Source organism: Gymnoscopelus microlampas, assembly GCF_963454915.1.
Source record: "Gymnoscopelus microlampas genome assembly, chromosome: 7".
Classification (NCBI taxonomy): domain Eukaryota; kingdom Metazoa; phylum Chordata; class Actinopteri; order Myctophiformes; family Myctophidae; genus Gymnoscopelus; species Gymnoscopelus microlampas.
Genome location: NC_139944.1, coordinates 53509122 through 53536887, shown reverse-complemented (window position 1 = coordinate 53536887; position 27766 = coordinate 53509122). Strand labels below are relative to the sequence as shown.

Here is a 27766-nt window from a genome sequence, read left to right as displayed (position 1 = left end):
TTTCAACAAGTAAAGCTTGTTGAAAAAGGTTTTCAGCAAGTGTTGCTGGAGCAAGGAGCCCTTCCATGAAAGTAGTTGTGACACTGCATTCCTTTAAATCCTGTCATGGCCTTTATACATATCTAATCACTCATCACGTACGTACAGTATGATGGCCTTGACTCTAATCTTTCTTTTTCTATTGTTCCATCGTCATGCCTTACGTCACAATTATGCAAAGGTGTAAGACATTCTCATCCTGATAGAAGATGTCTCATCAAGATGTCGCCGTAGGGCGAACCAAAACTATGGAAGCTCCTTACCATGGTAGAACTGGTAGAACTTGATCTCCTCCTGACCTCAAGTAACACATGTCCTCTGAAAAGCCAGGAATCTCTATAATAGCCATGTGACACGCACCCACTCACCTCACCTCACCACCTAAATGGCCCCTGTGCTCAGTGGTGGAAAGTAACTAAGTACATTTACTTAAGTACTGTACTTAAGTACAATTTTGAGGTATTTGTACTTTACTTGAGTATTTCCAATTTCCAATACTTTTACTTCTACTCCACTACATCTCAGAGGCAAATATTGTACTTTTACTCCACTATAATTATTTGAAAACTTTAGTTACTAGTTACTTTTCAGATATAAACTATGATATAATGAAACATACATTAACCACTTTAGCCATATTTTATACATAGGCTATTTGAAAATAGCAGATCTACAAGCTCACAACGCGTCGCATCGCGACGCGTTGTGAGCTTGTAGATCGGCTATTTTCAAATATTTAGTACTTTTACTTTTGGTACTTTAAGTACATTTTGATGCCAATACTTTTGTACTTTTACTCAAGTACATTTTTAATTTTGGACTTTTACTTGTAACAGAGTATTTTTATATTGCAGTATTGGTACTTTTACTTAAGTAAAGAATTTGGGTACTTTTTCCACCACCATATGATACATTATTAATGTTCTTTTCTCATGTATCATCAACATTGGCCATCATCTTTAGTTTAAAATAACAATTATAAAGCACTTTAAAAAACAATTACAAAGTGCTTTGTACACACAAATAAATACATTTGTGCAAGCTTAAGGGAGAAGTGAAGTTCTCACTTACTATAAACCCATTGTTTCAGAGGACAGATAGACACTAATATAATATAATACACTGCATAACTATAAATTCCACAAACCTCATATTTTTGTTATCTGGACTTTACAAACCAAGTTTCCAACAGCTCAAAAAAATATATATATAATAAATATAGCTGCAAGCAGCGATAAGCGGGGCCAGGGAATGCAGAAAGAAAAAAGAAAGAAGCAATGAAAGAAGTCTGCATCAAGCAAAGTTTGAACTGCCAACCTTGAGGTTGTAAGGCACACGCTTAAACGAGAAGCCATTGGACTAACAGACCTGAATTGGTGAAAAAGGAGCTCATCAGATGATACAGTTTCACGCAAATAGCTGAAAAATCCTGGGTTTAAGTGTTTTTCATACTGCTCAAAATTGCGGACAATCTAAGGGCGGAGCTTACTGGTCAAAGTGATAGATGTGTTCCTCATGAGTCAAGGCACAAGTGTAAATAAGTTTCACGACTTTCGGCCAAACAAGGCATGACTTTTACCTGTTTAAAGTTTGCATTTTCAAAAAGGTTGTAGATCAGCATCGAGTATTAAAGGTGATTAAGTTATGTAATTTTTGTTAGACTTAGTGTTAAATATTTGTTCATGTTCTGTTTGCATAAAGAAGTGGGTTGGCAGGGTGTACAGGATGCGACTGTCACCTTGCGTGATCTTTTATTCAAAATCATGCCAAGCTGTTTGTAGATTTCTCATCATCTTTCAACACTATTCAACCCCGCCTGTTTGTGGATGAACTCTGTAAACAACTTTGGTGGTTTGACTCTAGTTGTGTTGATTGGATCCTCTCCAAAATACACACATGTAGAGTAAGGTTTGCCATGTGAAGGAGGTGATGTGTTAAGAAGCACAACAGTTTGCATTTATATGACACTCTCAAAAGCGCAATACTGTACACTCACACGCACATTCACACAGCTCATTGGGAGTAATTAGGGGTTCAGTCATTGTCTTGCTCAAGGACACTTTGGCACTATCCCAGAGGGAGCCGGGAATTGAATGGGAACCTTTTGATACCCATATACATATGTATATACACACACACACACACACACACACACACACACACACACACACACACACACACACACACACACACACACACACACACACAATAAATATATATATATATATATATATATATATATATATATATCAAAATGAATGAATGAGATAAAAGGTCTGTCTTTAAAGGCCAGTCTAGGGATAAAAGCCCAGACCTGGACCAATGTCTGCATAGTGTTGCGCTGACCTGTGACCTGTTTTACATCTCATAAAGAGTAATGATAAGGTTGTAGATCAGCAGTCCTACTCTGACACTTGATAAATAAGCCCCCTGAATTTATTGTTTCAAAAGATCCTTATTTGTTTGTCATATCTATACTAGACTGTGCTCATAGGCTGCCTTTTTTCTCATTGAGCTAGAGATATGATAGCCCTGGTAGTGTCTGTTGATATATGTATAAGTCTTTCCATCCCTGGTGGACCAAGCCTCTGTTTTGCTAACTAAAAAATAGCAGATCTACAAGCTCATATCGCATCATTTCGTGCCGAGCTATGAACTTGTAGATCTGCTATTTTAGAACAATGGTTCAACCCTAAATATATATTTAAAGCAAATATTTTAACGCAAATCTTTGCTTCTCAGGGGTCCCTGGAACAAAATATTTTGAGATGGGGGTCGGCGGCCAAATACATATCAATTTAAGGGTCCTTTGGGTTTTAAGCACCACTGATATAGCAACGTACGTTTTTCGGAAATCTGTTGGGATTTAGAAGACTTTTTGTACAATGGGTTAAGACACATCCACATTGGCTGTTTATTTCTCATGCTAAAAGCTTCCACCTTGTTTGATACAGATTTTTTTTTATGGTGTAGGGTATCCTATTGAAATTATGTTTTTGTTTGTGGTTTGCCCCGCCCCTCCTTCACTGTGATAGGACAGCTGGGGGAAAGGGACAGTGATAAATACAGCGTTCCACACAAAGCACAGAACAGTTCTTCATCAGACTGTCTCTGTTGACACTTCTGAAATCCTGCAAATAGAAGACGCTCCCACCGAAAACTATTTTAAACTTCAGCTTGACTCAGTCAAAAATACAAAATGGCTCTGGAAATGGGTAAATGGCGTTGCTTTTTCTCGCTCTTCTTAATTCTTTCATGCTTTTTTGTCCTTTCTGCCAGTGAGGAAGTCCAGGAGAACGAAGGTGAAGGAACAGGAGGCCATTCAGAGGATTCAGGTAGGAGAGGGACAATGTACACACTTTGTTAATTACTTCAATTGAGCTCAGAGAATAGATAGTGTTTTGGTCATGTAATTCACATTTGATACAGGGCCTAGGATTTTCGTGGCCCTAAGCAAGATTTGTTTTGGTGCCCCCCCCCCCCCCCCCCCCAAACACCCCCATTATAAAATCATTGTCATTTTTTATTGCATACTAAAATAATAACACTAGTTGTTGGATAGGAGATACATGACATAATTATAATATGAAAGTAAAAATTAAATTATTATTATTATTATTATTATTTTGTGGCCCCCTAGTGGTTGTGGCCCTAAGCGACCGCTTATGTTGCTTATGGCAGCGGCCGGCCCTGATTTGATACCATGAATCCATAAGGGAAAGGTTAATGCTGCGTTCACACTGACAACTACAGAGATGCAGTCTACCATTCAATTTTCAATGGAAGCCACACGAAGATACACAGAGTGTGAAGACAGCATAAAGGATGCAGGATCCAGGATACTGGTGAATCATGACCATAAAACGTTTGATACTGTGAAAAAACTTTTTTGAAAACGGCAAAACAAAGGGTATTTATTAAATATAGTATATCATGTCATTAAATATAAAATGCGACGCTCTATTCCTCCTGACGCATTCCTTGCGTCCCGGCGGCAGCGACCCGCGACCGGCGTCGGCGCAAACCACACTTTGCAATTGCCCTGAATTGCGAAAATTCTAGTTGCCTATGTTCTCAGCCTCAGAATGCTTGTCACATTCAACAATCATTTCAGCCTTGGTCAAAAAGTTGACCTAAAATGACTTGCAGAAAGAGATATTGGAATGTAAAAAGCATTCTGATAGGCTAAGGACATAGGCCATTGGTTCTCAAAGTGGGGTCCGGGGACCCCCAGGGGTCCTTGAGGGAGTTCCAGGGGGTCCCCAGCTAAATGATGGATATTTAGGAACCAAATGCCCTTATGGGTCTGTACTCTGTAACTCAGAGAGTGTACAAATGGAACCAAATGGACCCTAACGGGTCCATTTGGTTCCATTTGTACACTCTCAGAGTTACACTACATAGATTTTACAATATAAATGGGGGTCCCAGAGATATAAATGCCATTAAATGGGGGTCTTTAGCCCTAATGCATGTCAAACTGGGGTTCCTTGAAATTAAAATGGTTGAGAATCACTGCTAAGAGCCGTAAAAATCTTCTCTTAAGGGGGGTCCCTGGCATATGTTTTCAAATGGGGGTCCGCGGGCTAATAAGTGTCAATTTGGGGGTCCTTGACATGAAAAAGTTTGAGAACCACTGGGCTAAGGACATAGGCAATGTGGCGCAATGAAGCAGCAGTGTTATAAGAGTAGAGTTGGGCAGAAATGTCAATTTGACCAAAATATGACTTATAGGCAACTATGCTATGAGGCTAACCTACATACATGTGTGTGCGTGTATGCATTATGTTCTTCAGCCTGTGGTGTTCCTGCCATCAAACCAAGAGGCTCTGCATGTCTCCATGATGGAATCACATCACAGATCATCGGCGGTGATGAGGCTGTGCCTCACTCCTGGCCTTGGCAGGCCTCCCTGCAGGTACATATACAACACTTTGTTTATATTTAACATTTCATCATCCACACATGTCACTAATAGACTGGACAGTTCATTCATTCCATCTAATTAAAAAATAATGGCTGAATAACTGATACACTCTAAGTCATTGGTTCTCAAAGTGGGGTCCGGGGACCCCCAGGGGTACTTGAGGGGGTTCCAGGGGGTACCCAGCAAAATGTGTAAATATAGCATCAGAATAATTATGACCTTTTATACTTTGGCTATTCAAAAATAGCAGATATACAAGCTCATAGCGCGGCACCGAGTGCCGCGCTATGAGCTTGTAGATCTGCTATTTTTGAAAAATCTTGAAAATTTGTGCAAATCTTTCAATATATATATTTTTAAAGCGAACATTTGTAACTCTAATCTTTGCTTCTGGGGGTCCCTGGAACAAAATATTTTTAGATGGGGGTCCGCAGCCAAATACATATCATTTTGGGGGTCCTTGACATGAAAAAGTTTGAGAACCACTGCTCTAAGTTAAATAGATATACTGGCGCTAATCAAACCTTAATGTGAATTCAGGATTCAGGCCATCCATTCTGTGGTGGATCGCTGATCAACAGGAAGTGGGTTGTGACTGCTGCCCACTGCGATGTCAGGTACAGTAGAGTAGACAATGTCTCCCTCTGAAGTATTCTATCTAAAGTATAATCAATAAAAAAATACATATGTACAATTTCAACAAACAGTACTAGTCTGAGGCTCATGAAATTATTTTCAATAAATCTCACCATTTTTTCAGGCGATCTCACCGTGTAATCCTGGGCCAGCACAACCTCAAAACAAAACACAACATACAGATCATGAGTATTGCACAGGTAGGTGGTCTGTTTGACACAGTGGCGTGCACAGACATTTTGAGGGGCAGGTGCTCAAGTAAATTATACTTTTTTTTGTTTACTTAGTCTGCTCTTTTTTCCCTCTACACCTCTTTGCCAAAAATAGCCGATCTACGTTGTGGGCTTGTAGATCTGCTATTTTTGGCTAAAGTTCTCCTCAGAAAAGGGATGCTAGGTTTCGAGTGGTTATGGTAAAAAGAAAAATCACATAAAGATTTGGCGGACCCCCTGTAGTAACTCTGAGGACCCCCTAGGGGTCCCGGACCCCTGTTGAAGACCCTGCTGTAAACTGGAAAAAAAAACAAAAAATTAAAAGGGCACTTCTGGTCAAGAGGGCAAAGGGCAGGTGCTCTAGCACCACCTAGAGTCTATCTGTGCACGTCCCTGGTTTGACATGATGCGCATAATACTGTCGAGACACAATCTTATTTTGTAATCAGGCTCCTTGCCATTATCTGCTCACAATTTTGATAATATTACATTTTGGGGCATTTTGTATGTTCCTAGCTCCAGATGGAACAAATCAAATCAAATTAATTCAAATCCATCTTTATTCATAGAGCACATTTACAACAATCACAATTGACCAAAGTGCTGTGCAAGGCGAAACAAAACATCAACAAGAAAATATGCAAGCAACAACAATAAAGTCACATTACATACCTGTACATCAAGCTGGTCAAGGCGACTCAAATGAGATTAAAAGCTAATGAAAAAAAAGTGTGTCTTGAGAAGGGATTTAAAGGTCTCGATAAAATGAGAACTTCTATTGTGGATGGGCAGGCTTTTTCAAAGCCTAGGAGCGGCGGTAGCCAAGGCATTCAGTCAACAAGCAACAACAAACTGCCGCTGCAACTTTGCAACGGTTTTGTTGCATTGCAGATCATTGGTACTGTGTACTGAGCTTTAGATGTCTGTCTGATTTCCCTGGTAGGTCTTCAATCACCCCCTCAGGGACTTACATACTCGTGGCCATGACTATGACATAGCCCTGATCAAGCTGGAAAGCCCTGCCCAGATTAACGACCATGTGTCCCTCGTGTGTTTGGCTGATGACCCCTTCCTCGCTGGTGGCACCAGGTGTGTGGCTACTGGCTGGGGCTTGGCCAGCAAACGTGAGTGAATGACACCAAACATTATGTTTTATTTTTAACAGTCAGTTCAATGAAAGTTGAGTGACGGGGGGGGGGTGGGTTGGACATGCAAAAATAAAATAACTGGACACTCAGGTGCAGTGGCGTGCACAGACATTTTGAGGGGCAGGTGCTCAAGTAAATTATACTTTCTTTTGTTTACTTGGTCTGCTCTTTTTTCCCTCTACACCTATACCTCTTTGCCAAAAATAGCAGATCTACAAGCTCACAACGCCTCGCGCTGCGAGGCATTGTGAGCTTGTAGATCGGCTATTTTTGGCTAAAGTTCTCCTCAGAAAAGGGATGCTAGGTTTCGAGTGGTTATGGTAAAAAGAAAAATCATATCACATAAAGATTTGGCGGACCCCCTGTAGTAACTCTGAGGACCCCCTAGGGGTCCCGGACCCCCTGTTGAAGACCCCTGCTGTAAACTAAAAAAAAAAAACTTTTCCCCCCTTTTTTTCAAAAGGGCACTTCTGGTCAAGAGGGCAAAGGGCAGGTGCTCTAGCACCACCTAGAGTCTATCTGTGCACGTCCCTGCTCTGGTGGCGCAGTGGTAAAGTCCCTGCCCACCAACGCAGATGTTGTGGCTTCGAATCCACCGTGGTGCATCCGGAGTGAATGTCTATACAAACACAATTGGCCCGTGTTCGGGGGAGGGAAAGCGGGGCGGGGGTGATTGTCACAGCACATATTCCTACGAATCCCAAGTATCTGTCAGCAGGGAGCGTCGGGTGGGAGGCGTAGGACGAAGGCTCTACGTCTTCCCGGTGGGGGCTCCTCACTGGCAGTCAGTAGATTTCAGGAGAAATCAAGTGGCATAACGACTGTAGTAGTAGTAGTAGTAATCAGGTAGTCAAACAAAGGGGGTTACCAATAACTAAATGTTAAGTAATAATTAATTCATATTAATAATTTATTGTGGCTTAAAGATGGAGTGCCATGATATTTTTCAACCCTAAAACCTGATCATAAGGTATTATTATTATGTAAGGATTTTTTTCAACAAAAAAAAGTGTACAGGAATTGTTAAAAAAAATGTTTTTATGTGGACACGCCTCCAGTTCATTAAGTATGTCTGGTTCTCACCTTAGCACCTCCTCCACACCTGTTGTGTTATGATAATGAGGGGGAGGGTATGTTTTTTGGGGGCTCTGTGATGTCACTATGCCCCTGTTTTTGGATTGGCACGTTTGACTCTCAAGGTTTCAGCCTCCAGGAAAAAACTCCAAATAGTCAGAGAAGACATGAAACACCATAAAACCACCAGCGGGGGCCTTAATGAAGTTCTATCAACCTCATAGACACATGAAAAACAGAAAAAGTGCTCTAGCACCACCTAGAGTCTATCTGTGTACGTCCCTGTCTATTAGCTCAAAGCTAAAACCTTACATTTGAATGATGTGCATTCTTCCAGCTGATCGCCACATGCCTTACACGCTCCAGCAGGCCTGTCTGCCCATAGTCAAACACGCCGCGTGCCAGGACTTCTTCAGTGATGGCCGACATCCGATCACCGATCGGATGTTGTGTGCTGGAACCTCTGGAGCTAACACCTGCTGGGTGAGTGACACTATGACTTCAATGAAAAACAAAGGCAAACATCAAATTACTGTACATTTTGACACATCTCATTAAAGGAATATTTCACCCCCAACTTAACTTTTTTTCATGTTTGTTTTGCATTCCTTCAGTAATCCAAAAACAAAGAGAATTATGTCTGTTCATAAACTCCAACACAGCTCTCACGGCATAATCTTAGTCTTGTATCCACTCCATGTCCACATAACATCCAAAACAGTACGACCGCTGAAACTTTACTATTTTTAACACTTCTGGTGTAAACAGTGTTATATAAAGACGACGCACACGCCTGGGTGAACCTCACCACATGCTCGTCGCCTGAACAGATTTGTCTTTGGTGCATGAGACTGTTTATTATCCCAGAAGAGTTTTAGACACAAGTACAATGTACAAGTTAACAAGCTTGAGCTTGTAGATCTGCTCTTTTCAAAATCATTTAGTAAATTGTTGTGATTAAAGGGGAAATCCACCCATTTTCAATATTTAACTATGTCATTAATATAGCATAAAGGAGTTGTGTGGAAATAAGAAAAAAGTTCCCCCCTTTTCTTTTTGCCTTGAACTGGAGGATTTATTGTGAGTTTAACATTGCAAATTACAACGTGATGACTCATCATGTTGTAATTTGCAATGTTAAACCCACAATCAATCCTCCAGTTCAAGGCAACACAGAAAGGGGGGAACTTTTTTCTTATTTCCACACAACTCCTTTATGCTATATTAATGACATAGTTAAATATTGAAAATGGGTGGATTTCCCCTTTAAGTGATTAAAAAAACACCCCCGCTTGTTGTTTCAGGGTGACTCTGGTGGTCCCCTGGTGTGTGAGAAGAAAGGAGCCTGGACCTTGTATGGTTTGACCTCCTGGGGCGCGATGGGCTGCCCTACCAACAGCCCTAGTGTGTTCACCCGCATCACTGCACTGCGTGGCTGGATGGACCAGACCATGGCTGAAAACTAAACTGTAAACAGCTGTTATAGTTGGCATCAACACAATCAGTAATACAATCATTGCAAATGCCTGGGTATATGTGTCCTTGATGTGCAACTTGTTTGCAGTGATAAATGCTTATTGCTTATTGCTTGAATGAATAGGCCTACATCATTAAATATTTGCATATTAATATTAGATTTATGAATGTGGTGTTTTTTTTTCATCATGTTTAAGTAATTTGATTATTAGTTTTAGATGACCAACATTATTGACGTTATTTCCTGATCAAACATTAGCTGTTGGGTTTTTACATTCATTTAGGTCTTAACATTAAAATAATTAGTGGCTATAAGGTTATCAGACAGTGTGATATTACACCCATACGTAAACTTCTCTCTGATTAACTGAAATGAGTTTAACTGAAAAATATATATATCATTCATGGCACGCAGCATATCACATTAATGAACAATTATAAGCTGAGCCAAATAGTTACCAAATGCATTCTGTTTTTTAACAGATTTTAGATTATGCATTATGCCTGTTTGACTTGAAATTTACATTGAAGTATTGATGTAGCGAGCTCCTCGTCAGAAGGTGGCGGTAATGCACCAACAATACACTGGATTTCCCAACCGACCCGCCGTCAGAGAGAAGCGGAAGAGGCTAACGCTATGTTAGCTGTTTACAACCGATAGTATCTGGTATATCTGATGAATGCTAAGCTAACTAGCTAAATAAGCCCGTTATATATTCACAGCGGTTCTATTTTATACCGTTATTTCAGAGTAAAGATAATAAACAGAAGAGGAAAAGGTGAGTTTATAGACATACTAACATTCTATTTGACTCTATTGTCACTGCAATGCTGTTAGCTTAATGCTAGGTAGCTTAATGCTAGGTATAGCTAACAAGCAGCATAAACATAACCTCACCGTGGAGTCTGTGTCATAATAATACTATTTATGTTATAAAGTATGTCTGGTAATATGAATATTAGCCATCTAATCCGCTGTTATTAATAGTGTTTATGAGTCTTATTAATGCCCATTATGTCTGTAGATGTTCCTCATTAGAAACAGGCCATGTTGTTATGATGTAAACAAACAAAGGCTGAACTGATAGCCTTTGTTTTTACATGATAATATTATAATGTGATATATAATGTCACTAAACACACAGATCCATGACATGCAGACTTCACAGTGCATCAATATAACTTTGCACCTTTATTATTATTATTATTATCTATTATTATCAGTGGTGGAAAGTAACTAAGTACATTTACTTAAGTACTGTACTTAAAGTACAATTTTGAGGTATTTTTTATTGTACTTGAGTATTTCCAATTTCCAATACTTTTACTTCGATGCCCAAATGATGCATGTAGCATAAATACAGACATTTTGACATATGATGTTAGGGGGCAGACTGTTATATGTACAGTGTCAGCCAGTCACTCAGTGGGAATATGGATAATATCAATCTACAGCAGGGGTCTTCAACCATTTCAGGCCAAGGACCCCCTAGCTGAGAGAGAGATGAAGCAGGGACCCCCTTGTATTAAATTTAGTTTCAGATTAAACTTTTTTTTGTTTACTTGGTGCTGCTCTTTTTTTCCCTCTACACCTATACCTCTTTGCCAAAAATAGCCGATCTACAAGCTCACAACGCCTCGCACTGTGAGCTTGTAGATCTGCTATTCTTGGCTAAAGTTCTCCTCAGAAAAGGGATGCTAGGGTTCAAGTGGTTAAGGTAAAAAAAAATAATCATATCACACAAAGATTTGGCGGACCCCCTGTAGTAACTCTGAGGACCCCCTAGGGGTCCCGGACCCCCTGTTGAAGACCCCTGATCTACAGTGAATGTAATGGAGGAATGTACAGTATGTATGTTACAACCAAGGGGCAAGGCTGAGATATTTACGATGAGGCCGACAAAATGGCCAGAGTGGCGCTGTTTTACCCTGCGCCGACCTGTGGGTTCAGAAAGAATTTATTTTAGCGCAAGTGAATGGGTTTTTTGACAAACTTTAGACTAGATTTTCTTACTGTAATAAAAATTGTCATAAATTCTATATGCTTCCAGTCGCTAGTTTAAAGTCTCCTTTCAATCATCAGGATATGCGTTTTGCTAAATTATGGTTCTATCTAACTATATAAATGGCGAGCAACTTCCGTGCCCTCGGTGGCGACACCCCACAGCTCTGTTATCGACTAAACACAACACCGTCAGACCACATGTCGCCAACACTGTCGCCACGGCGGGCGGCCTGAATTAACGTTTCGCGTAGGCCACCTGGCATGCCTCACTACACCGTTCCCACCTCGCAACATAATTAATTCTACTCACCAAATGTCGGACACAACGGAAGTGGAAGCAGCTTCCTACCGCTTACCGTGCGTACCACCGAGGCCAACACAACACGACGGCCCGCCATTGAAAATCCCCAAAACAACAACAGCACGTTGCTCTGCTCTGCTCCACACACCAGGCTAGGTTCATGACACCAAAGGATTAGCCAGTGATGTCATCATTACTGGTCAACACACCAGGCTAGGTTCATGACAGCAAAGGATTCGACAGTGATGTCATCATTATGCAACCCGCAAGTACACATCGCCGGCATTGGGATGCCAGGTTGGGATGCCACGCCAGAAACAAGCAAGAACCTGCATGATTTTTTTTTTTTTTTTTTTTTTTTTTTTTTTTTTAACCGTTTGGAGATTTTCATCCGACCACTTTGGCGCGGACCACCAGGGGGTCCGCGGACCCCCTGAAACATAAAAAATATTATTTCTTCCCAATTTTTTTCTCAATTTTTTTACTTTTACATTACAACTTCTTTTTTTTTTTTTTTTTTTTCCCCAAATGTTCATCCCATATATACACGCACCCCGTGCGCGGCTAGGGGTTTCGGGCGGCCGTAGGCCGCCCGGACCTCTAGTTTATTATAAAATTGACGATAAAGTAGGCTATTCTCTAGGAGGGGCGGGATGATTTGATTGACACGCTACACAACCAATAGCATTCATTCCCCGCCCCCCCGCTCTTGATTGACAAGTTACCCAACCAATAATGGTCTGAACTCATTCTGACGCGTATTGAAAGATGGCGGACCTACAGTCTTGCAGCAAAGGCTTCATTTTCGGTCTGTAGAAAGCAGCGGAGGGGGTTTGTCCATCTCATTTATACAGTCTATGGTTACAACCTGAGGCACTAAGGGCCCGGGCACTAGTGATGCGCGGGTCGGGTTTTTTCATGACCCGCCCCGCCCCGCGACGGAACCCAACCCGCCTCAACCCGCCCCGCAAACCCATATATAAATCTATGGATTAACCCGCCCCGCGACCCGCGATTTTTTTTTTTATTCTGTAAAATGATGGTTAGAAAATAATCCCCAAGTGTATTCAAACTGTTTTATTGTTATTATTCTTATTCTTATTAGGAATAAAGACAAAACAAGAGAATGTGATTTTATTTTATTTTTTGCGTGTGAGAGCGGCTGACCCGCTCACCCACAGCCCGCATAAAATTCTCCGAAATTCTGACTTGACCCACCCGCGCCGCGGGTTGACCCGCGGGTCCCGCGGGTTACGGGTCAACCCGCGCATCACTACCGGGCACCCTGATATGTTGATTGTACCTTTTGTCATAAATGGTAGGGAGATGTATGTAATGCTCCACAGTAGCTTCTGGGAACTTGGATTACTGTACAGCTGACTGAAGATATCTTGGAGTTTTGCTCACAGGATAAAACAATTTCTACATGTAATGCTAGACTTTGACATCGCAGATTTGACCCATCATCAGCAACCAATATCTTTCAATTAAAGGGACTACACCATGAATTTAAAAAATAATAATAATATTTAATATCATATTGTTTTATGTCCCTCAAACGTTTTTCAAAAGGTTTGAGCCTAAATCAAGCCTCAGATATACTCATTCCAGCTAACTTCTCTCTGGCTTATAAAGCACTTTCAGCTGCAATACCAAAACGTCCTGTTGGGCAGAGGGGTGCTACTGAGCATTTCTGTCTGTCAAAATACATGGGCAGAAATGGTTTGTGATGTAAGCAACCATGCCATTCTGAGATGGCCTGTTCAGACACGCCCATTCTGAAAATCTCTGAAATGAGAATGAATGACTGAATGTTAAAAAAAAATATTTTTTGGGGTACAAGAGACACTGGGGAGCCCAAAAAATACCCCCCCCCCCCCCCCCCCCCCAAAAAAAAAAAAGAAATTCATGGTGTATCCCCTTTAAGTAGTTTGAAAGTGAAGTGTAATTCTTTGCATTGGAAACGTTTGCATGATTTAATTTCCCAATGAAATCTGATCCCACAACCCTTCAGCAGTGTGCTACAACGTGTGCAGTAGTGCTGCAGCTATAATAGTTTAATTTGAAAGCCAAGTTACTCTACGTATTTGTACAGGACCTGTTCTACCACCAATCTCCCCTTGTGACTTGTGAGGAGTACAAGAGGCCATGCAAAAAGCAAACATTAACTGATGTCACATTACACATGGATTAAAGTTCTCGGTCGCCATGACTGATTTCAGACGTCATTTGGATTCCATAGAAGCCAGCATGTTGCGATGCAAAAATAGCCGATCTACAAGCTCTCAATGCGTCTGGGAGCTTGTAGATTGGTTATTATTTAAAGATTAGACCATTTGAAGTGGTAAAACTAGCAATATGTTAATAATAAGCATCTTCCATAAAACCCTAATGGCCTCGGATAATTTTCATAAAAGTAAAGGTTTATAGCCTCAACCGTGATTTCTTCACCTGGTTGGCAGTATATAGAACAGCAGGACAAATATTTCTAAAACATCCACATTTTACATAATTGTTTAGGAAACAGTGCTACTGTGATGGGCGGCTCCTTTCACACTGTCTCACAAATCACACATTATAGCACACATTTTTTCAGTTGTGAGATTTGATTTTGCTTCTTTAATCCATAAATGGCTCATGGTTGTATAGTGCTGATATGCTCAGAGTTCCCACGGTCATGCAATTCCTGGAAATATTTAGAAATGATAAAAAAAAAAAAAATTCCAGGCCTTTTCAGGAAAATGTTTGGAATGAATCAAATGTTTTGGAAAATGTTTGGAGATGCAGTACATAGTTTTTGTCTCAACATTGCGTGAAATAAGTAACATGGCAAAATATAGTGCTGCGCTGCATGAGCTGTGTGAGTGCAGATTAATAAATACAGGACGTCAGATGACGAAAAAGAATAGATCTACAAGCTAACAACACGTTGCACCGTGATAGGTTGTGTAGATCTGTTGGCGCATTGATGAAGTTTTGAAAATTAATTTGTTAAAAATGTGTGGGAATTAAAAGCTGACATGTATCTGTGTCTATAACATGTGTCTATAACATGTGTCTATAACATGTGTCCAGATGCAGGCAGGTGCATCAGTGGGCGGTGCATCCATGGCTGTAGGCGGGGCTCAGAGTCGATCGGAAGACGAAGAGTCGTTGGGAATAAAAGACGTCAAAAGGACGGCGACGCAAGCCTTTGGTGGTGTTGGAGCCCACAGTGTTGGAGCCCACGGCGGAGGAGTTGTTCCCAAACGCAGGAGTTCCTCCAGGTTTGATTTGATCAAAAACCTTCATTATTATTGTACTGTACTCATCATGGATTAATGTTCCTAGTCCCAATCAGTCCACGACTGATTTCAATCATTTGGATTCCATAGAATCACAATACTAGGTTCACGCTACGTTTTTTTAAATACACATTTTTTTTCCAGACAAATGAACTAAAAATATATATTTTTTAATTATTTCTCTTACACAAATGCAGTATTTTCTTCTCTTTTTTTAATCAATTCTCTTACAAAGATCTTGTATTTTTTTCACGCGCCCTCTGCTGTTTGCATCGCGATATTTTTTTATTAAATCGATTTAAATTGTCACCAGTTTGAATCGATTTTAATCGATTTACGTTAAATCGTTACATGCCTACAAATGGCATATTAGGACATATTTTTTGTCTTTTAATTTTATTTTATTCTTTAATCCATGACTGTGTCTCCAGGTCGATAAAGAGGAAGAAGTTTGACGATGAGCTTGTGGAGAGCAGCCTGGTCAAGTCCTCCAGCAGGGTCAAAGGTCCTCCTGTCATAGAGCCACTGCGCTGCTCAGGGAGCGGTGAGCTCTCATCCAAACAAAAGGTGACAAAATGAAAGGTCCAAGTTTAACCCCTTCTATACGGGAACGCATATATGTGTCATTTTATTTTATTTTTTTGCTATAAGCATTATTTTATACTTTGGGCTATTCAAAAATATCTTAATAATGAAATGATTAAGAAATATCATGTATTAATCTCCACCTTCATGCTCTCTTCCCTGTCAGATGACCAAATCCAGCAGCGGTCTGACCCCCCCCCTGGCCATGGTGGTGACTCCACCCTCTATCACCAAGAGAATGAAGAAGAGCAAGCAGCCTCTACAGGTCACTAAAGACCTGGGCCGCTGGAAGCCCACAGACGACCTGTTGCTTATAAACGCTGTACTACAGGTGAGGAAAAAGTAATGGATAATAAATACATTTACTAATGTATTGCAGGTGAGGAGAAGTCATGGTTAATACATTACTAACTACTTAAGCCCTGTATATATTTTTTTGTCTTACGACAAATAGCCGTTGAGCGTTGTGAGCTTGTAGATGTGCTATTTTTGAAGTTAACGTGGTTAAAAGAAATTGTCAAAATGAATTTCAAAGGAATGCAGTGAAGGCATTTATGTATCTGCTTAACTCATTGAGACCTGGAACTGTGTCATTTTTAGATTTGACCTAAAAAGCATTATTTTACACTTTGGGCTATTCAAAAATAGCAGATATACAAGCTCATAGCGCGGCACCGAGTGCCGCGCTACGAGCTTGTAGATCTGCTATTTTTGAAAAATCGTGAAAATGTGTGCAAATCTTTGAATATATATATTTTTAAAGCGAACATTTTTAACTCAAATCTTTGCTTCTGGGGGGTCCCTGGAACAAAATATTTTGATGGGGGTCCGCGGCCAAATACATATAATTTTGGGGGTCCTTGACATGAAAAAGATTGAGCACCACTGATATAGAAACATACGTTTTTCAGAAAACTGTTGAGATTTAGGAGACATGTAGAATCGGCTTCAGGTCTCAATGGGTTAAAGTGAAGTTGAAATGTTTATAATTGTGTGTTTTTGTCTGTGACTCTTCTGTGCTTCAGACCACAGACCTGACCTCAGTTCATTTAGGGGTGAAGTTCAGCTGTCGTTTCACATTACGGGAGATAAAGGAGCGCTGGTACGCGCTGCTCTACGATCCTGTCATTTCAAAGTAAGAACATAATCGTCTCTGTCGGGTGGAAATCTTAATGTCCAAAACTGTTAACCTTTTGTGGGAAAATGCAGGTTAATGTTGGTATATTTCTTTACGTACCTGGGTACTGCGCTTTTATTCACGGCTTGTTTGTTCTCTGTGTGTCAGGCTGGCGTGGCAAGCCATGAGACAGCTCCACCCAGAGGCCATCGCTGCCATCCAGAGTAAAGCTCTCTTCAGTCAGGTTGAAGAGGCACTACTGTCCAAGATTGGTTCTGTAAGTACAGTGTGATGTTAATATTTACCTGTTTTTTACCTGTCAGTCACAATCTATTTCTAAATCAACTGTTTTCGGTTGACAGTCATTTATCTTCGGCCTTTTAACAGGCCTTAACTTTTCATGTGTCTGATTCTCAACAGACTAGCCAGCCTAAACTGGAGCTGTTCCAGGAGCTGCTGAACAAGCACCCCAGCATACTGCACCCTTCTCGGACCCCCAAGAGTCTGCTGGTACACTGGCAGCTGCTGAAACAGTACTACCTGCTGGACGACCAGAATGGTGAGTTACAACGCTGCTTCTCAAAACGGGGGGCCCGACAAGCACTTGGAATTGTAGGAGTTGACACATTTAGTTTCACTCGGTTCCACAAATAAGTACGTTGCGAATCATGAGCTTTGTAGATCAGATATTTTCACAATGTTTGCCTCTTTCTTACATAATATTTATTTGACAATTTGGTATTAAAAAGGGACTTAAAAGTCCTTAAATTTTAACTTTTTGAAATATGCAGATATACCCAGCATACACTGATACTGTATATTGGTTCACTTTCACTTCACTTTGCAAGTTTTTATTTTTCAAGGTTTGTTTACTGTTGAGTGTCCCTGGACCCCACTTTAAGAACCACTGCTTTATAATACTATTATGACAAGCTCAGGCTACCAAGTTACAGTTCTAATATCCATGTATTGTGAACCTGTGTGTGTGTTTCAGTCCAGCCTCTCCCTAAAGGTGACCAGGTGCTCAACTTCTCAGATGCGGAGCAGATGGTCGATGATGCAAAGTTAAAGTAAGATATCTTTACACTCTCATTACTCACATTTCTCCACAGTGCTTTTGACATTGATAATGATACCATCTGAAAGTTTATTATGCCCCCCATGGTCTCTCTGTAATTTAATGAATGTCCAATGCCCATAATAATAATAATATGTCTTGCTTTATCCACAGGGAGAGCAGGGATGAGGTGTTGGAACACGGTAAGAAATATTAATTCATATTAATGCATGTGAGCGTGAAATTTCACATGGAATTTTGGGGACTAAGTGCATCTTCAATTTGTATCTTTGTTTGTGTTAGTTTCTTAATTATGACTAGTCATGGCTTACTCCCCGTGTTCATAGTGGTTTTAGTGTTGTCTAGCATATCGTCATGGGTTCAAAACTGTTACTTTTCAGGATTCAAATTCAAAAGTAGCAGATCTACAAGCTCGAAACGCGTCGCTTCGCGCCGCGTTTCGAGCTTGTAGATCTGCTACTTTTGATGCTTTTGTGTGACGCTGTAGTATGATCAAGTAGGGCGTTCATTTACGAAAAAATAGAATATGGAGAGGTTTCTGCCCCGACAGTGAGGATATTTGAGCTCACTCTATATTCCCTGCATGGTCCTTTCCTCCTCAGAGCTCATGATCTCAGATCGCCATCAGAAGAGGGAGATCAGACAGTTGGAACAGGAGTTGCCTCGCTGGCAGGTCCTGGTGGACAGCATTACAGGTAAGCAGGCTATAACACACTTGACTCAAAATGACACGGTTAGTGTCACTTGCCGAATTAAAACTACGGTTTTAATACACGCCAAGCTATGGGGTCCCATTGGATGAGTGTCCATTCACCACATTGCAATTTTGGACCGAAAGAGGGGGGTCACTGAATGACGTGGAGCGAAATGTTTTACTTGTGTCCTCAGGGATGAACCTGCCAGACTTTGACAACCAGACACTAGCAGCTCTGAGAGGAAGGATGGTACGCTATCTCATGAGATCACGAGAGGCAAGTTCCCTTTTATTTCAGTGGTTCTCAAACTTTGTCGTGTCAAGAAGGACCATAATAATATGTATACAGCCGAAAAAACTAAAACAAAAAGTAATGAAAATGTTCCAATACTTTCAAGATTTTTTTTTAAGGTTAAAAAATGGCAGATGTACCGCTGTGAGCTTGTATGCAATTTTCGAATAGCCAATGTATAGATAAAGTGGTTAAAATGATTGTGATGCAAGGACCCCTGGGGGTCCCTTGAGAACCAATGCTTTAGTCAGAGCTAATTAACACAGAGCGGCGCCGGGGTGGCGTGTTTGCGAAGCGTTTCTTTCGTCATTCTTTTATCTTTTCCGTGTCGTGTTTGCCTAAGTCTCCTCTGTTCCCACAGATTACGTTGGGCAGAGCAACCAAGGACAAACAGATCGACGTGGACCTGTCACTGGAAGGTCCCGCCTGGAAGATATCCCGGAAACAAGGTGAGATTTAATAACTTTGACACTCCCTGGATATTAACCCATTAACTCATATACTGCCTAGAAAGACTAAAACGACTTCTGTCCATAAGCCATGCCTGCCAAGAACGACTAAAACGACTTTTTAAAAAAATTAAAAAAAATAAAAATATTTTTTTTTTTTTTTTTTTTTTTTTTAGATTTTTTTTTTTTTTTTTGACCCAAAGACCAAGGAGATATGATTTTTCGAAGATATAGACTCCCATCCACTTCCTTGTTAACTTAAAACTTAAAAATTCTGTATCTCGGCTCCTGAGTACTTTTTTTTTTCAATGAAAAATCTTGGCGGTGTTCAAACAGGCCAGAAATAATTCTGGCAGTGAATGAGTTAAGACCTGAAGCCAATTCTACATGTCTCCTAAATCCCAACAGTATTCTGAAAAAAAACGTATGTTTCTATATGAGTGGTGCTCAATCTTTTTCATGTCAAGGACCCCCAAAATTATATGTATTTGGCTGCAGATCCCCCATCTCAAAATATTTTGTTCCAGGGGGTCCCAGAAGCAAAGATTTGAGTTACAAATGTTTCGCTTTAAAAATATAAATATTCAAAGATTTGCACACATTTTCACGATTTTTTGAAAAATAGCAGATCTACAAGCTCATAGTGCGGCACTCGGTGCCGCACTATGAGCTTGTATATCTGCTATTTTTGAATAGCCCAAAGTGTAAAATAATGCTTTCTAGCTCAAATAAAAAAAATTACACAGATGCGTTCCAGGTCTTAATGAGTTAATTATCTTGCAGTAATGATACCTGCGTAACATTATTGTCCAATAATTTTCAATTATGACAAGTTAACTTGATAACATGCTGAGAGAGCCGAGTCCAGCTGGTTTAGTGCCAATTGATAAGCTAGATGGATTCTTTATTGTCCTTTTATAGAACAGTGGTTTTCAACCCTTTTCATATCAAGGTCCATTATTTATTCGGCATTTGAGCCACAGATTCATCACCATTTGATGAGATTTAGACTCTGAGACCCAAAACGTAGAATATTTTGTTATCGTTGGATAAGATTTTGTCCGCAATTCCATCCATGATGTATTGATGTTGGTTCCATAGGAGAGATAACAGGCAAACCTTGATCAAAATAACAATTCTTCTACATTCTCTAATTGTGTAGACTTCTTGTAAATTAAGTAATGCAGATGTTTAACAATAATTTAACTCTTAGAGAGTGTAAAATGAAACCAAATGGACCCGCAAGGGTCCATTTGGTTTCATTTTACGCTCTCTAAGAGTTAAAGATCTAATAAGGGTCCATTTGGTTAAAGACTCTCCATCATTTAGCTGGGGACCACCTGGAACCCCCTCAAGGACTGCTGGTTGTCATAGAACCACTGTTCTATAACAACGCCTCGCATTGTGAGCTTGTAGATCGGCCTATTTTCATCTTTCTTAGATAATATTTGACAATTTGACCAATGTTAGACCATTTTTTATTGTACAGTTATTGGTTTGTTGACCATTTTTTATCGTATACATACAGGCATGTAAACAGCCCCGAGGTGAAAAGGGTGACAACATGTTTTTTTTTTTCGGGTCAGGTGTCACACAATTGCCCTATTTGGATTCAAAACGGCTAGTTTGTTTGCATGTCTGTGTATAGTTTATCGATTACTTTTGACACGGTAATGGTCTTTTTAAAATTCATTTTATGGGTATTAAAAAGATCTTAAAAGTCATTAATGTAGATCGGATGGTCTATTTTCACAATTTCTAACTATGGAACTATGGAGTGTAATGCCTCAACTCAATTACAATTCCAAGTGCTTGTCAGGGTGGCATGCCGGGGTCCCCAGTTTGGAAGCACATTATTAATATTTTTGGGGGTCACTCACGGCCTGAAAAAGGTTGAGAATCAATGGTATTATGTGATGGCTTTGCTGCTGACGCCTGAGAGGTTGAGGTTGCGGTGTTAGATGAATGATTTCAGACTGAGGGCAATATCATGTGTTATACGGATACGTTTTCTTATTGGAAGTGATTTGGAGAAATGTATCCTGCTGTAAACAAATGCTCAAAATACGAAGGACTTATAAAAGTATAAAAGTATTCTATTTACAAAATAGAAATTTTAAGGTGAGAAGAGGAAACATGAGTAGAAGGATGAGTAGAAGTGATCTGGCTAAGAGGGGAGGAGTAGACAGAATGAACATAAAGGCATAACTGATTGTCTGTGGCCTTGAGGTTAGAATGTCCGCCCGGAGATTGGGAAGTCAGGGTTCGATCCCCGGCCGGGTCGCACACCAAAGACTCTAAAATGGGACCCAGTGCCTCCCTGCTTGGCACTCAGCATCAAGGGCTGTATTGGGGTGGCAAGTCCCTGCGACATACTAGCGTCATATCGCCAATACGCGGCCCGCGGGCCATTTGCGGCCCACGAGAGGCAACTGTCCGGCCCGCGACGACTCCTGTCATAAAAAATAATATTTGGAGAAAAAAAAAGTTTTTATTTTTTTTAATTTTTTTTTGAAAAAAAATAAATCTGTATTAATGTTCAAGCAAGCTAACAAACCCTATCTGTAAGTACCGGTACATTGTTGATTCTGGACTTATTTTGATTTTCAGTAAGTACAACTGGCTGCTGTTAATCTTACTTTTCAAGCAGACTGTAACAACCAAACATTTTAAGCATAGTTGATTATCAGCTTATTTTGTTTCCAGAGTGCATTTTTTCCTTGTGTGACCCTCACAGGATTTAAGAATCCCAGGCCTAAAATAACAGTGTCAAATTAGCTCGATTAGAGGAAAAAAATGAATAAAAAACGCACGATTTTGGCACCCGCACAGGGCCGCGGCGGGCACAATGCCCCTGGCCCTCGGCTTGGTACCCGAGACGTAATTTGGCCCTTGGGGAAAAGTAATTGGGGAACCCTGTTGTACATCAAGCTGCCTCACGCTACAGAAACAGGAGATAGGCTCCTGCCCCGTATGCCTCATGGCTCGGCAAGGCTAACTATTTGTCCAATTGCCCCAATGCAGTAAGTTGTGCATCAGGATTAGGTTGACCCAAGCTATCTAAAAACACACCAATCAAAGGAGAACTTTACTCAACCCCCCTTCTCTTGGGCCCTTGGCCTCAAGTACAAAGTGGGCATGTTAAAGTGAATCTATCCTAGCGAATCATCACCTCACATAGTTAGGAAAGTCAGTTTTCCCATTTTCATAACATCATAAAACTGTTTTCTCCCATATTAGAAGCAGTTACCATGGTGAAGAGACAGGGGGTGCAGTAGAGCAATATATGGGTTGAATTCTACGATGTGTAGAGCAGCAGCACATGTTTTGTGTCCTGAGTCCTGACCCACTGTTTGGGAAACAGTGGTTTAAAATTCCTGGTGGTGGTGTGTTAGGGCCTGTAAACACAACTTTATTTAACCCATTAAGACCTGAAGCCGATTCTACAAAATGTCTTCTAAATCCCAACAGTATTCTGAAAAAAACGTATGTTTCTGTATCAGTGGTTCTCAAACTTTTTCATGTCAAGGACCCCCAAACCTATGTGTATTTGGCCGCCGATCCCCATCTCAAAATATATTGTTCCAGGGACCCCCCAGACAAGCTCACAGACAAGCTCACAACGCCTCGCAGCGCGAGGCGTTGTGAGCTTGTAGTTCGGCTATTTTTGGCTAAAGTTCTCCTCAGAGAAGGGATGCTAGGGTTCAAAGTAGTTAACATAAAAAAAATCACACAAAGATTTGGCGGACCCCCTGCAGTAACTCTGAGGACCCCCTAGGGGTCCCGGACCCCCTGTTGAAGACCCCTGAAATATACTATAAGGTGTGTGTGTGCTCAAAAAAAAGAAAAGAATGAGGCAGAATATCAGTCTCTCTTGTGCAAGTGAGAGACGTCACTTAGTAGCAGATATAATAACGCAGATATCGTGTACTGTAAGTGTTACACATAAGTGATAGTGCCAGACAGTGTGTGCCATGTGCATTCATGGCCATAAATACATAAAGTAATAATACCTGTGTGTGTGTGTGTGATGGCCTATGCATGAACCCATGGTTCACTGGGGTTATTTATTTAGCCGTCCACCTGAGTAATAGAGGTGTGCATTGGCAATGCCCTCACCATTCAATTACGATTTACCAGGTTTCGATTCGATTAACCTTGTAATGATTCAATTCGACGATGCATCACCTTTTCTATATTACTGCACAGCATGGCAACTTTTTCATCGGTCAATACAAGCAGTCAGATATACTGAACAACATATACATCTGGCTGCTGCTCTGTGCAAGTAGCAATATGATAAAAAAAATGTTTAAAAATAAATGCATTAAAAATAGATTTTTGTGAATCGATTCATCGTCGTCCATGTCCGCATCGCGATTAATCTATGAATCGTTTATTTTTTGACACCACACTACTGAGTAACTTTCCTCCCTCAACTCTAACCCTTCCATTTTAACATTTTGCTGAGCTGACAGGATATGAGCGACGGACGGTACAATGTATCATTTAGCTATCTCCTCCTCTATCAGGATGAGAGAAATGCTCCATCAATCATAACCCGCTCAACCAGCGGAAAATTACTATCTGGTCTATTCTTGGCTCAGCTTTTTGAAAGTACAACCCCTGTCTGAGGTCATACTAGGCAAATTCTCCTATTCTCCTATAAGTATGCTATAATAGAAAAATGAATGCAAAAATATTTAGTCATTTGATTAAGCGAATTAAGAATGGCATCTTTTGGGGGATTTGAGTCCCTGCACCACAAAAGAGAGACAGAAAGAGTTGTGTGTGTTGCCTTCTGCTTATCTTTTACTACATACATGTTCAGCAGAGGTTCTCAAACCTTGTCATGTCAAGGACCCCCAAATTGACACGTATTAGCCCGCGGACCCCCATTTGAAAAGATATGTTCTATCTCTGGGACCCAAAATTATATTGTAAAATCAATGTTAATTTAACTCAGAGAGTGTACAAATTGTACGCCCTCTGAGTTACAGAACCAAAAGGGTCAATTTGGTTCCTAGCTATCTATCATTTAGCTGGGGACCCCCTGGAACTCCCTCATGGACCCCTGGGGGTCCCCGGACCCCACTTTGAGAAGCAAGGATGTACAGTACCTCAACCAGCCTCAGGAAACTATACAAATATCTCAAATTAAAGCTAGATGCATGTGTTGTTGTGCATGATGGGTGTTTTTTTTCAGCACTTTTGTCACTCTGGTATTTTCATGTCACAGTTCCAGGAGCTCAATCATGTGTGTAGTCTTTGTTGTGTGATTGTGAGATTCAGGCTTGTTGTTTTTGTTGGTTCAGCTCAATCGGGTCCATTTGGCACCCAGTGGGTGCCACCCACCCATGGTGGGTTGTAACAAAATGACTACAAAATGATTAAAGCGGTTCTATATTTTGTATCTGATTTTTTCTTTTAAATGCTGATCAATTAAAGTGGTATTTCGTCTGTCGGGTGGAAACCTCATATGTTCAAAACTGTTACATTTCAGGATTCGAATTCAAAAACGGCAAAAGTAGCAGATCTACAAGCTCAAAACGCGTCGCTTCTCACCGCGTTTCGAGCTTGTAGATCTGCTACTTTTGCTGCTTTTGTGTGACGTTGTAGTATGATCAAGTAGGACCGTTAATTTACGGAAAAAAACTAAGTTATATGGTTATATATCGTTATGGTTATAACGATATATATATGGCTTTTTATATTATTAACCTCCCCTGTTCAGCACCTGATCTTCTAAGTCAGTGGTTTCAACCTTTTTCATGCCAAGGACCCCTAAATTGATATACATTTGGCCGCGGACCCCCAATTGAAAATGTTTTGTGCCAGGGACCCCCATAAGCAAAGATATGAGTTAATTTTCGCTTTAAAAAATATAAATATTCAAAGATATGCTACACTTTTTCAAGGTTTTTCAAAAATAGCAGATCTACAAGCTCGTAGCGCGGCACTCGGTGCCGCGCTATGAGCTTGTAGATCTGCTATTTTTGAATAGCCAAAGCTAAGTGGTTAAAAATGATTGTGACGCTATTAACTCATTTTGCTGGGGACCCCCTTGTACTCCCTTAAGGACCACTGGTGGTCTCCGGACCACTGGTTGAAAACCACTGATCTAAGTTATGGTTGGTTATAATATATTCTCCTATGTTTCTGTTTGTGAAGGAATCATTAAACTGAAGAACAACGGGGACTTCTTCATCGCCAACGAGGGCAGACGGCCTATCTATGTAGACGGCAGACCGGTGCTGTCCGGCAACAAATGGAAACTAAACAACAACTCTGTGGTAGAGGTATGTACTGTATGGTGATGGAGCCTGTTTATTATTAATATATGAAAATAATCGTTATATAATCATCGCTGTCAGGTAGAAACCTTGTATGTCCAACACCATTAATTTTCAGGATTTTTTTGTATAAATAAACGTGTTCCAATGGATCCAGTATAGTTATTATTTGTCACAAGCTCTTGTTAAAAGGATCCCTGGCTAATAAGCCAAATATGCCTTAATACATTATAATTGTATAAAAATAAAATAAATAAAATATTTAAGGTGTTTTAAATTATTTATTTGAGTTATGGAGGGCAATTATAATGTATTAAGGCATATAAGGCTTATTAGCCAGGGATCCTTATAATCATTTTCATTGGTTAAATATTTATAAAACCCAAATTGCAACCTGGTGTATTTTTTTTAAATGGCAGATCAACTTATAGTTAATTTACGAAAAAAACACAACAAGTTAGAATATGGAGATATGCGGTTTCTGTCCGACAGCAACGATATATAATTAGACAGATGCAAAGACAAAAAAGTTGTAACAATTCGTTATGTCTTCCTCAGATTGCAGGTTTACGCTTCGTGTTCCTGATCAACCTGGAGCTCATCTCTCTGATCAAAGCCGAGGCGGCTAAGATGAGTCAGCAGTGAACGAACGTACATGTTCGGCTGGTAGAAGAAGAAGAAGAGAGGAAGTGTTGGACTATATAAGACTATAATAAGACACTTGCCTTGATCCTAGACGATCAGTAGATCTCCACCTACCTATTACGTCTGGGTGGTGTAGGGCTGCAACTATTCATTATTTTATCAGCGATCGATTAATTTTTCGATTAATCGAATAATCGAAGATCTGATGAGCTTGTAAATCATCTACATATAAAATGTTTGGCTTACAGTAAGTGGTTAACCCGTTTAGACCGGGAAATAATCTGTGTCATTTTAAGATTTCTTTGGCTATTCAGAAATAGCAGATATACAAGCACTAACTATGAGCTTGTAGATTTGTGCAAATCTTTGAATATATATTGTTTTAACGCAAACATTTGTAACTCAAATCTTTGCTTCTGGGGGGGGGGGGGGGTCCCTGTAACAAAACATTTTGAGATGGGGGTCCACGGCCAAATACATATCTACAATTCTTTTTTTCTTCTAAATCCTAACAGTATGTTGCTATATCAGTGGTGCTCCAACTTTTCCATGTGAAGCACCGACCCCCAAAATGATAATGTATTTGGCCGTGGACCCCCCCCCCATCTCAAAATATGTTGTTCCAGGGACCCCCCCAGAAGCACAGATTGGGGTTTAAAATGTTCTCTTTAAAAATAATTAAAATAGAAAAAAAATTGCACACATTTTCCACGATCTTCAAAAAAAATAGCAGATCTAAAAGCTCATAGCGCGTGCACACTCGGTATGAGCTTGTAGATCTGCTATTTTTGAATAGCCAAAGAAATCTAAAAAATGACACAGATGCGTTCCCGGTCTTAACGGATTCAAAATGTGTGGGAACAGTGGTATTCATAGTAGGCAGAGATCTCTGATCGTCTTGGGCTCTGTGAGAATAACTGGCTGGATCCAGTCGGTACTTGTACACAGAACACAGAACACGGACAAAACACGGCTGTTCCTCCTCCCGAGGCCACAGCAGTGCCACCAGAGAACTCAACCCATTAAATGACCAACAAGCTATTAAGGACTTCCAAATATTCATTTTAAGGTGTACATTTTGATAAGACTACTACATACACACACCCTGAAGCAAGAGGGACGCGATATTTCTGCTGGATATTTCAGTCTTTTCAATATATATAGAGGACACTGCGATGGTAGAACCATGTTTATTCCAATGTTTGTTCAGAATACTGAATATAAGTGTTGAAATTCTACATTAAAGCGTTTGTTTTTTCCAAAATATTGAATGTGTATGCCTGTGTTCTGAAGTGCTCTGTGTTATTTGCAGTTAAAATGTGTAAAAAGAAAATGCATTTATCTATTATTGCAGGGGTCTTCAACAGGGGGTCCTCAGAGTTACTGCAGGGGGTCTGCCAAATCTTTGTGTGATATGATTTTTTTTTTACATTAACCACTTGAACCCTAGCATCCCTTTTCTGAGGAGAACTATTTTTGGCTAAGAGGCATAGGTGTAGAGGGAAAAAAGA

The 27766-nt window shown here is 40.3% G+C and overlaps 2 protein-coding genes across 2 annotated transcripts; both read left to right on the top strand.

Annotated features, from left to right (window-relative positions):
• Positions 1 to 3147: 3147 nt before the first annotated feature.
• LOC311049218 (chymotrypsin B-like) lies at positions 3148 to 9630 on the top strand. The gene is made up of 7 exons (XM_084062715.1): positions 3148 to 3374; positions 4836 to 4957; positions 5507 to 5583; positions 5727 to 5802; positions 6758 to 6938; positions 8374 to 8519; positions 9341 to 9630. Exons 1-7 carry the CDS (start codon positions 3239 to 3241, stop codon positions 9500 to 9502), a joined length of 900 nt encoding a protein of 299 aa, XP_083918841.1. The 5' UTR covers positions 3148 to 3238; the 3' UTR covers positions 9503 to 9630.
• A 519-nt stretch (positions 9631 to 10149) lies between these two features.
• mcrs1 (microspherule protein 1) lies at positions 10150 to 27515 on the top strand. The gene is made up of 14 exons (XM_084062694.1): positions 10150 to 10291; positions 14894 to 15084; positions 15534 to 15669; positions 15854 to 16018; positions 16713 to 16822; positions 16973 to 17081; positions 17225 to 17363; positions 17799 to 17874; positions 18036 to 18064; positions 18485 to 18577; positions 18771 to 18853; positions 19230 to 19317; positions 25489 to 25616; positions 26169 to 27515. Exons 2-14 carry the CDS (start codon positions 14894 to 14896, stop codon positions 26253 to 26255), a joined length of 1434 nt encoding a protein of 477 aa, XP_083918820.1. The 5' UTR covers positions 10150 to 10291; the 3' UTR covers positions 26256 to 27515.
• The last annotated feature ends 251 nt before the right edge of the window (positions 27516 to 27766 follow it).

Coding starts and splice junctions, on each gene's coding strand:
- LOC311049218 (XM_084062715.1), top strand. CDS start 3,239: ATGGCTCTGGAAATGGGTAAATGGCGTTGCTTTTTCTCGCTCTTCTTA. Junction 4,958..5,506: donor CTTGGCAGGCCTCCCTGCAG/GTACATATACAA, acceptor ATGTGAATTCAG/GATTCAGGCCATCCATTCTG. Junction 8,520..9,340: donor CTGGAGCTAACACCTGCTGG/GTGAGTGACACT, acceptor TTGTTGTTTCAG/GGTGACTCTGGTGGTCCCCT.
- mcrs1 (XM_084062694.1), top strand. CDS start 14,894: ATGCAGGCAGGTGCATCAGTGGGCGGTGCATCCATGGCTGTAGGCGGG. Junction 15,085..15,533: donor AAACGCAGGAGTTCCTCCAG/GTTTGATTTGAT, acceptor CTGTGTCTCCAG/GTCGATAAAGAGGAAGAAGT. Junction 18,854..19,229: donor ATCTCATGAGATCACGAGAG/GCAAGTTCCCTT, acceptor CTGTTCCCACAG/ATTACGTTGGGCAGAGCAAC.